General features: G+C 44.6%; 1 protein-coding gene across 1 annotated transcript in view; it reads right to left on the bottom strand.

Annotated features, from left to right (window-relative positions):
* LOC122564222 (myeloperoxidase-like) overlaps window positions 1-11,628 on the bottom strand; it is an 83,472-nt gene that overhangs the window by 24,936 nt on the left and 46,908 nt on the right. Inside the window, exon 6 of the mRNA XM_043718919.1 lies at window positions 3,255-3,446. Within this exon, the coding sequence (XP_043574854.1) occupies window positions 3,255-3,446 (192 nt within the window). The remainder of the gene's footprint in view (window positions 1-3,254; window positions 3,447-11,628) is intronic.

Genomic DNA, 11,628 nt, shown 5'->3' with positions numbered 1-11,628 from the left:
CTGCACCTGATGTGCCCTCCTCTACATTGGGGAGACAGGCCGCCTACTTACGGAACGTTTCAGAGAACACTGCTGGGACACCCGCACCAACCAATCCAACCGCCCCATGGCTGAACACTTTAACTCCCCCTCCCACTCCACCAAGGACATGCAGGTCCTTGGCCTCCTCCATCGCCAGACCATGGCAACACGCGCTTGGTGGAAGAGCGACTCATCTTCCACCTAGGAACCCTCCAGCCACAGGGGATGAATGCGGATCTCTCTAGCTTCCTCATTTCCCTTCCCCCTACCTTATCTCAGTCCAACCCTCGGACTCAGCACCGCCTTCTTGACCTGCAATCTTCTTCCCGACCTCTCCGCCCCCACCCCCTCTCCGGCCTATCACCCTCACGTTAACCTCCTTCCACCTATCGCATTCCCAACGCCCCTCTCCCAAGTCCCTCCTCCCTACCTTTTATCTTAGCCTGCTTGGCACACCCTCCTCATTCCTGAAGAAGGGCTTATGCCCGAAATGTCGATTCTCCTTCTCCTTGGATGCTGCCTGACCTGCTGCGCTTTTCCAGCAACACATTTTTAAGTTCACTGGTAATAACAAGATTTAGTACCATTTTCAATTTGAAGCATTTCATGCCTCAATGCTAAGCACCTATTGTTGAGTTCCTTCCATCACCATCCTATCTTGTACCAGTAACTGGATTGACCAGAAGTTGAGTAGTTCACAGTGAGTGTCTCATTTCCTGACTTGCCAAAACATATCAGTACCTAATAAACACAAATCAAAAGTGTAATGCAAAATTAAGGATGGCTGCAGAACCAGTAATAGCCGAGGAGCTCAACACTATCTGGGAAAAATGAACAATCCAGTTACTTGACACTCTATCTCTAGTTTAAAACATCTACACCTTGCATGATCAGAGTCAAGATTAGAGTTTTTTAGATTAGATTAGATTACATTACAGTGTGGAAACAGGCCCTTCGACCCAACAAGTCCACACCGACCCGCCGAAGCGTAACCCACCCATACCCCTACATTTACCCCTTACCTAACACTACGGGCAATTTAGCATGGCCAATTCATCTGACTTGCACATCTTTGGATTGTGGGAGGAAACCGGAGCACCCGGAGGAAACCCACGCAGACACGGGGAGAACATGCAAACTCCACACAGTCAGTCGTCTGAGGCGGGAATTGAACCCGGGTCTCTGGCGCTGTGAGGCAGCAGTGCTAACCACCGTGCCACCGTGCCGCCCCAAAGTGGTGCTGGAAAAGCACAACGGGTCAGGCAGCATTCGAAGAGCAGGAAAATCAATGTTTCGGGCAAAAGCCCTTCATCAGGAATGCCCGCTGGTTTTGCCTGAAACGTCGATTTTCCTGTTCCTTGGATGCTGCTTGACCTGCTGTGCTTTTCCAGCACCATTCTATTCTTGGTCCTAATCTCCAGCATCTGCAGTATCCACCCCACCTTGCATCATCAGCCTATTGTGGCTGCAACTCAATCTGTATGATACACTGCAGCAATTCAGCATGGCTTCTTCCTCCCAAATCCATAACCTGCAATATCTCGAAGGATAAAGAGAGCAGGTGAATGTTGAACAAAGTTACACATCATCCCAACTTAGACATGTTTTGTTGCTAAATCATTATCCTGGAACTTATTATCCTAATAGCATGGCAGGAATCCCTACACGACACAGACAGGATTGTTCAATAGATGGCTTACCATCTCTCTGACCAGGACATTAGTATTGGGCAATAAATGTCATTTATATCTACAGTATAACTTGAGGAGTGGTTCAAGAGAAAAAGCTTCAGATCTTGAGGTGACCAGTTCTGAAGATACAGAAGATTTCTAAAGGAACAGATTTCAACTCAGCAAGCCTCGGACTACCTCCTCAATGCTAGCCCACTTGTTTCATCAGGGAAATCTCAAACTATTATTGACAGAGTAATAGATAAATAGGAAGGAGGCTGGACAACACATAAGAAGAAACAGTAGTCTGTCAATAACAAGCAGATCACTAAGGATAATGGGGAAGATCTATACAGGGAACTGATCTTGGACATGACTAACGAGCTCTGGAATTAAAATGGGGATGAGGAGTTTCCCTTGAGTTTATGAGCAACCCACCACAAACTGGTAGGATCCTTTTAAAATATACACCTTCTGCTCCTCATGTGGGTATTCGTTCAATCATTTTAACATGAGCCGTAAGCAGGAGAGCAATGGTGCTTTCTCACCGATGCAAACATGCTGGGATCAGTTGCAAATAGTCCTTGCTCACTGTAACACGGAAACACCTATTTCTTTCTAGACAGAGTAGGCAGTCAAGCTCCTCTGAGCCTCTGATTGAAATTCTGGTCCTCCTTAGCCTCGTAGTCTTCCATTCGCCTTTCCCAATGTGGAGACCGTTCCCTGAATCCTAACTGATTTCCAGGGACTATTCCTGCACAAGGCCCTGTCACTCAATTTCTCTACGTGCCAATGAGTCAAGCAATGCGCAGGTATCTGAGAGTGAACATGCAAGTGAAGCCCGGAGACTATACCAACAATGAATCTTAGCCTGTAAACCTGGCTGCCATCCACTGCCTTAAATTAAAATGTAACGTCAGGTTAAGTTGCAAAAATTACATAAAGTGAGATCTTTCTATCCTTGAAATCTATGCCAGAGCCCACAACTCCACCCTTAGCAGTTTAGAGGATTTCTATACATTCACCTGATTTCAGTCTGTTTTGGCACCTCCCTTAACTGGTTGATAGCTTTCAATTTGCTTTGCAGGACAGGGGACCTGCAGCAGATTTCTAACTGCACATTGGAATGGAGTCAACAGCAGTTTTACCGTCTGGTTGTGGTTAATTTTACAGCAAGACAAACATAAGGTCAAGATGCCTCCCCTTGATTCAGGAACATGTTCAGTGCATTGGGTATTGCATGCAATGCCATGTCATGCTTGAGTTGGCCTTTCAGTTTTGAGGGAGGTTTGCTCAAAATGCAGCAAGGATCCACAGTAACTGGATAGTAGCAGTGTCACTGAAATCTCATTGTATGTTTGTTTTACACAGAAACACTTCCAGACACATAATTATATCACTGTCACCTGCTTGACTAAGAGGAAAATATTTGTTTCGACACTGTACCACAGTGGAAGTATGACTCTGTAAGTAACCCATGTTGCAATTTTTAAAGATGTTGATATTGACAGTGAGTATATGCTGTGGAACACAGGCATGTTTTTGATTGCTGACACCACTTACCTCAATTGGGAAGCATGGGGCTTCTTTGGAGCAACTTGTGCCACAGTCAACATTACCTTCTCCAGACATAAGAGTTAAACTTAGATCATGATCAATCCATTGGCCCCATTGCATAAGGAACTGAGAGTATTTGAGGTCCAAGGGTGTTTCATTATTGAGAAAATTCCTTATCTTGTTGGACACATGGCGGACCTAAGGAAGGAGCAGAACTGCTTATAATACTGACATTCTAAGCTTACTTTTCAAATATCTTTTCAAGATGTGGGTTTTCTTAAACTTAAGGGAGTGGTAATGGCCTTCTACACAGTAGTGAGACTGAATAGATTGCTATTCCTAGTGTGGTACATCATGGAGTCAAGAAACACACAGTATAAATTCAAACCTTTCTTTAAGGACTATAGGATTTTCCCCCTGAAGACCATTACTGAGCCGGTTGGATTGTTGTTTGCTTTCTTTTAATTGTCATCCAGTTTATAACAGGTGAATTCACATTTGTAAACTCTCATGGCTGACTTAACCCTATGTTTTCTGGATTACTAGACTAGTCATATGATTGGAAAAGCACAACTGCTCAGGCAGCATCCAAGGAGCAGGAGAATTGACGTTTCAGACATAAGCCCTTCATCAGGAATGAAGAGCTTATGCCCAAAACGTCGATTCTTCTGCTCCTCAGATGCTGCCTGAGTGGCTGTGCTTTTTCAGCGCCACATGTTTCAACTCTGATCTCCAGCATTTGCAGTCCTCACTTTCTCCCAGTTATAAGGTGGTATCATACCAATCATAAGTGGAAAACCACACAAGCTCCATTACAGACTCCAATCTGTCATGAAAAATCAAAGACATTGGAGATACTCAATAAATGAGGCAGCACCCCTGGAGAGCATGAACATTTCCGGTCAATGAAGATGATTGTTCATCAGAAATCTTTTCAGCATTATACTTCAATTCTGTTCACTGTCTGGAGAGACACAAAATTAATTTCATATTCTCAGGAAAATTAAAGATAGAGTTTGCCACACAATCAGGCAGATCCCTCTCTTATACAGCCAGGCTTTGATATTTTTCCCCATTGCAGACATTCTTGCTAGCTTAATTATTTTATTGACGCTACACTGCTCAATTCCTCTTTTAAATTTTCTCAAGGCTTCTGTTAAAATTCTGACTCGAGATACTATTCTTCTCCCTGCAATCATACTGTTTGGAACTAATGATACCTTGCATGGTTTCCTGTTCTTCATTCATTACTTTTCCCAGGATGCAAGCACTGGAACATCTTAATTAACTGTGTTTTAAGGCTTCTTTCTCCCATTGATAGGATATAACATGTAAATTTGATAGATGGCATATCATTGGCCCTTCCCTTATGAAACAGCCTGGACTGAATCTCTAAATGTTCATTTTGTTGAGTTTCATGAAAAGTTTTTTTCCACAAAGTCTGAAACTTCTTTCTCTTTATTGGCATATGCTCACCCCATTAAGTCTTTGTGGCACATGCTTTATGGCACTCCTCTTGTTCAATACTAGCCCAGTTCTACCCCTCACCATAGCTGGAACTATTCACTATATTGGGATGTCTCAGGCTATCCCTAGATCATTGGCACTGGTGCCATCTTTAAAAGCCCATTGTGCATCTCATCAAGTGCTGTGTTCCTGTTTATGACATTTGACCCTGACATGGCACACAAGGGGAAATTGGCACCCTCCCTTGCAGACAGAGATCTGGAGGTCCCGGTTAATGGACTGGGGCAGGGGAAGGATGCCTATGTCACCCAGGACCAGCAAAGGGGGTCAAGCCACCAGACCCTGCCTAGTCTGAGGCTAACAGTTGGGTTAGTGCAGTCTCAGCCATCTGGAGGAATGCAGGGACATTATAGAGAGAAGATCCTTGATGTCCTCCTTTCAGCAAAAGTGAATGCCATCATCTTCTCTTTGCCAATTCACACTCACTGCCCCTGCAACCACCTCCCAATAAGGCATCTTCTCTGGTTTGCTGCTGTTCTCCCCAAAGCTCTGCACAACTGACCTGTACGCCCTCTGCATTACTGACTGACAAACGCACTCACTCAGTCACTCACTCATTTGCTCACTCTCTCACTTACTCACTAGTTCACTCATTCACTTGCTTACTCACTTGCCCATTTACTCACTCACTCACTCATTTAGTCAGAACACCTCACCAAAAACAATGGTCTGCCCACTTTTACCTTACTCAATCCCTCCCTTTCACCCATTCCAGGAGAAAATTCCGGGGCGGCACAGTGGCTCAGTGGTTAGCACTGCTGCCGCACAGCAGATCTGGATTCAATTCCAGCCTCGGGCAACTGTCTGCGTGGATTTCCTCCGTGTGCTCCGGTTTCCTCCCACAATCCAAAGATGTGCAGGTTAGGTGGATTGGCCATGCTAAAAAGCCCATAATGTTAGGTGCATTAGTTAGAGGAAAATGGGTCTGGGCGGGTTACTCTTTGGAGGGTCGGTGTGGACTTGTTGGGCTGAACGGCCTGTTTCCACACTGTTGGGAATCTAATCTAATCTAATCAAAACAGCGCATGTTAGAACAGAAAATCAAGTCAGTTGGTGAGGTGCCAAAATTCTCTCCTTCTACCTGGGCAGATACCGATTCTGACCAGTCCAGGTAACTGGGTGACCATGTCCAAACCACCAGTTGATATCAGAGACTCCTCTTGATACACTGTGTCGGGACACCCTTACAGAAGGATCCCTGGGGGTTCAGTGACGACTACACCTGTTTGACTTTTAGACATAGCCGTTTGGTTGAAGTACATGCAGTGTGTTTGCTAAATTAGCTGCTGGCACATGGTGCAGGAATGAGATTAACACAGCATGGGATCAGGCAGGAACAGGTCTGCTTCTTGACTATTGGCTGCCAACAGGCATGACAAGCTGCCTTGCTTTGCATCAATGCAAGAAAAAAACAAAGCAACATTACTGTGAGAATCCAGGGAGGTTTCAAGCTCAGCGCGTCCCAAGGAAGCAGGGGAGCAGCCCTGAGACGCAGCCTTATCCGGTCTGTGAGCCGGTTACCTGTCCCTACAGGCAAACTCTACTTGTGTCAGCGTGACAATGAGAGGAGCCCTGAAGTGTTCATTAAATTGCAGAAGCATCCTGTGAATACATCAAAAATCTGATATGATGGTGGCTGGAGGCTGACACATGCCGGATACAGGAAGTTGCTACCCTGCGGGTGTTTACTGAGAGGCTGGTGCAGTTTAATCAACAGATCTGGATGGAACAAGTGGCAAGTCACCAGGTACCCACTCAGAAGGCCATGTCAGGAATTCCAAGCACCTCTGGCAGGTTCCTTTTTGGCAGGTGGTACAATAGGAATCTGCAGTAACGAGGAATAATTACATTTTAATGGGGGTTATGGTGAGCAAAAATCCCCATGAGGATGCATCTTCTGAGGGTTCTATTCAGAATCTCATCTCAACGCCTAGGACTATGTTGAAAAATGGTCAGTGGTATTTAATGCCCCATCCCTCCCCTTGAGTTGACCTCTGCCTGATCAGAGCTTGGGTGGGAAGATGTCCAGGCAACAAAATGCAATTACATTACTTCTGGCATTCTGGAGCAAGGTGTCCCAACAATTCTCCATGACTCAGCCAGACCTCCCTCCCCTACAGTAACAAGCCCTTCCTTCCCTAAAGTAACAAACCCTTCCTCCCCTACAGTAACAAAACCTCCCATACCCTCAGTAACAAAAGCTCCCTCCCCTACAATAACAAAGCCTCCCTCACCCACAGCAACAAATACTCCCTCACCCACAGTAATAAACTCCCCCTCCCCTACAGTAAAAAAACTTCCCTCACCCTCAGTAATAAAACCTCCCTCCCCTACAATAACAAAACCTCCCTCACCCACAGTAACAAAATCTTCCTCCCCTACAGTAACAAGACTTCCCTCCCTGAAAGTAACAAGGCTTCCCTCTCCTACAGTAACAAGATCTCCCTCACCCATGGTTGCAAAACGTCCCTCACCCACTTCAGCCAAAGTTTAAATAAAAGCAAAAAAATTCAAGGTTTTGTAAATCTGAAATACAAATGCTGTAGAAACTCAATAGTTCTGGCACTATCTGTGAAGGGAGGAATAGAGAGAATGTGGAGTTAATTAAAACTCATGTCAGGCTCAATAGAAAGAGAGTTTTTGGAGATGTTCACAACCATGGATAGATTTGACAGAGCAAAGGTGACCAGATGAAAGTGAGTACTGCAGATGCTGGAGATTAGAGTCACGTGTGTGGTGCTGGAAAAGTACAGCAGGTCAGACAGCATTCAAAGAGCAGGAAGGTCAATGTTTCGGGCAAAAGCTCTTCATCAACAATGAAGCTGGGTCCTCGAGGGTGGAGAGATAAATGGGAGAGGGTGTGGCTGAGGAGAAGGTTCCCTTTGCTGAGGACTGATCGTTTGTCCTCATTGAGGGGGAGGTCTGGTTGCCTTTGCTGAGGAGACTGAGGAGCAAAGGTGACACTGTTCCAGTGGCAGAAGAGTCAGTTTCTCTCCATGTTTTGCACTCTGAAACTATCCTGATCGCTAATAGCTAAATAATTGATTTGAGTCATAGAGATGTACAGCACAGAAACAGATCTTTCGGTCCAAATTGTCCATGCCGACTAACCAATTTGGCCCATATCTCTCTAAACCCTTCCTATTCATTTACCCATCCAGATGCCTTTTAAATGCTGTAATTGTACCAGCCTCCATCACTTGCTCCAGCAGCTCATACCATACACGCACCACTGTCTGCATGAAAAAGTTGCCCCTTAAGTCCCTTTTATATCTTTCCCCCTCACCGTAAACCTAGGTCCTTTAGTTCTGGACTCCCCCATGCCATGGAAAAGACTTTGTCTATTTGTCCTATCCATGCCCCTCATGAATTTATAAACATCTATGAGGTCACCCTCAGCCTCCGATACTCCAGGGAAAACAGCTCCAGCCTCTCCCTATAGCCCAAATCCTCCAGCCCCAGCAACATCCTTGTAAATCTTTTCTGAACCCTTTTAAGTTTCACAACATTCTTCCAATAGGAAGGAGACCAGAATTGCACACACATTATTCCAAAAGTGGCCTAACCAACGTCCTGTACAGCTGCAACATGATCTCCCAACACCTATACTTAATGCTCTGACCAATAAAGGAAAGCATACCAAATGCCTTCTTCACTATCCTATCTACCTGTGACTCTACTTTCAAGAAGCTATGAACCTGTTATTCAAGGTCTCTTTGTTCAGCAACACTCCCTAGGACCTTACCATTAAGTGTATACGCCCTGCTAAGATTTGCTTTCCCAAAATGCAGCACATCGCATTTATCTAAATTAAACTCCATCTGCCACTTCTCAGCCCATTGGCCCATCTGGTCAAGATGCCATTGTACTCTGAGGTAACCCTCTTTGCTGTCCACTACACCTCCAATTTTGGTATCATCTGCAAACTTACTAATTATATTTCCTATGATTTGGAGCTGCCGATGTTGGACTGGGGTGTACAAAGTTAAAAATCACACAACATCAGGTTATAGTCCAACAGGTATAATTGGAAGCACTAGCTTTCGGAGGTGATTGTTGAGGACACAATTGTAAGGCACAGGTGATTGTCCTCCACAACCACCTGATGAAGGAGCAGCGCTCCGAAAGCTAGTGCTTCCAATTTAACCTGTTGGACTATACTGGTGTTGTGTGATTTTTAACTTTCTATTTCCTATGTTCTCATCCAAATCATTTATATAAATGATGAAACGTAGTGGACCTAGCTCCAATCCTTGTGGCACTCCACTGCTCACAGATCTCCAATCTGAAAAGATACCCTCCACCACCACCCTCTGTCTTCAACCTTTGAGCCAGTTCTGTATTCAAATGGTTAGTTCTCCCTGTATTCAGTGAGATCTAATCTTGCTAACCAGTCTCCCATTGGGAACCTTGTCGAACACTTTACTGAAGTCCAGATAGATCACATTTACGGCTCTGCCCCCATCAATCCCGCTTGTTAGTTCTTCAAAACACTCCCATCAACATCCAGGACAGTTCTTGGCATCATTTCAGTAAGCCAAATTTACTTATAATCAGTGTTGGTAACACCTCTTTGATGAAATGTTTTTATCAGGACCTTGAGATCTTCTTTGGATAATTCAAAATTCGATGATATTCGGATAATCAAGGTTCCTTTGTACATGTAAATCCTGTCCCTCAGTATTCCCTTCAACAACTTGCCCAACAAGAAAGTTAGGCTCACTGGTCTACAGTTCCCTGACTTGTCCTTACCACCCTTCTTAAAAAATGATACCACGTTAGCCAACCTCCAGGTTTCCAGCACCTCACCTGTGACCATTGATGATGCAAATATCTCAGCAAGGGGCCCAGCAATCACTTTCCTAGCTTACCACAGAGTGCTAGGGTACACCTGATCAGGTCCTGGGGATTTATCCATCTTTACGCATTTCAAGGCACCCAGCACTTCCTCCTCTGTAATATGGACATTTTTCATGATGTCACCATCTATTTCCCCACATTCTATATCTTCCATGTCCTTCTCCACAGTAAACACGATGCAAAATTCTTGTTTAGTATCTCCTCCATCTCCTGCAGCTCCACACAAAGGCTGCCTTGTTGATTTTTGAGGGGCCCTATTCTCTCCCTAGTTATCCTTTCGTTCTTAATGTATTTTTGAAAACCCTTTGGATTCCCCTTAGCTCTATTTGCCAAAGCTATCTCATGTCCCTTTTATGCCTCCTAATTTCCCTCTTGAGTATACTCCTACTGCCTTTATATTCTTCTAAGGATTCACTTCTTTGTCTTCTCCCTGCATAACGCTTCCCAAACCACTCCTACACCCAATGGCTAACAGGGAGGTGACTACAAAGAGCATGAAGAGAATGAACAACCTCATTTCTGATAAGTCCAGAATCTAATCAAGTAACCACATTCCAAAGAGACAAATTCAACGGTATGAATCTGTGATCTATATAAGTACATAATTATCAGTTAACTTGGATGGCTGGTTTGCAATGCAGAGTGATGCCAACAGTGTGGGTTCAGTTCCTGCACTGGCTACCACACAGTATTCTCCCTCTCAACCTCTCCCATCACCTAAAGTATGATGACCCTCAGGGTTTAATCACCATCATTCATCTCTTTAATGAGAGAGCAGTCCTGATTTTACATGATTGACATTCAAGACTGGAGATGTGAGAGTTTGAAACTGAGCTAAATGTCTACTTCAATTCTTTCAAGCATTTTGTGGATATTCCCTTTGTTACAAGTTGACCACATGTCGTGTATGTGTGAAGCCTAAAAGCAATGGAGAAAACCATTAAATTAATACCATAAGCACTCCAGCATGGTGCCTAGGCAGTCACTTCTCATGAGCTCACGTTGAGCAACAGCCAACTGCACAGCAACCAACGATAACTGTTTCTAAGCAGAACACTACCAGGCCCAAGTGATGGGGTCTCAGCCCAAAACATCAACTTGCCTGCTCCTCAGATGCTGTCTGACCTGCTGTGCTTCTCCAGCTCTTCATCTATTGACTCTGACTTCCAGCAGTTGCAATCCTTACTGTCGGGAGACAAGTGAGATCTGCAGATGCTGGAGATCAGAGTGTATTGCTGGAAAAGCACAGCAGGTCAGGCAGCATCTGATGAGCAGGAAAATCGATGTTTCAGGGTGGACCCCTTCATTATTCCTGATGAAGGACTCCAGCCCAAAATGCCGATTTTCCTGCTCATCGGACGCTGCCTGACCTGCTATGCTTTTTAGCAATACACTCTCAGTCCTTATTGTCTCCGAGGGATGGAGATGTCCATGCGAATCCACCTGGATCAGCTACTGCCAACTGGTCCAAATTACCAGCTCCATCATTCCATTTCACCTGTTTTCTTTTTCCTTACTTGGGAGCACAGTGGTTTGTGATAATAATCAAAAGAACCAGAGAGAACTTTTTTTTCTCTGCAGCAAATAGCTATCTTAAAAAAGTGACTTAGCAGGTTCTGACACTACTTTCAAATGGCTGTGTTTCACTTCTGCTTCAGGCCATTTTTGACTAACTGATTGATAGCCACAAACTGAGCTACGTTCTCCCAGAAATGCCAAAACAATATGCACAACATGTCTGACAAGATTATTTAAAACCATTGATTTCCTGAAGGCAGTTCCTGTCCAAATGATTGAAAAAAACCCCATCCTTATGAGCACCGCAAACAATGAGTCAGATATTTAGCATTTTAGGCATTCCAGACGTTGTTAGTGACTGCTCTTTAGTCATACAGGAGAAGTGAGCATCACTGGCAAGGGCAGCATTTATTGATGTGCATCGTTGCTCTTGAGAAGGGGCTGGTGAGCTGCTTGGTGTAGACACTCCCACAGT

This window comes from Chiloscyllium plagiosum, chromosome 28 (assembly GCF_004010195.1).
Source record: "Chiloscyllium plagiosum isolate BGI_BamShark_2017 chromosome 28, ASM401019v2, whole genome shotgun sequence".
Classification (NCBI taxonomy): Eukaryota; Metazoa; Chordata; class Chondrichthyes; order Orectolobiformes; family Hemiscylliidae; genus Chiloscyllium; species Chiloscyllium plagiosum.
This window is presented reverse-complemented; position numbering and strand designations above follow the sequence as displayed.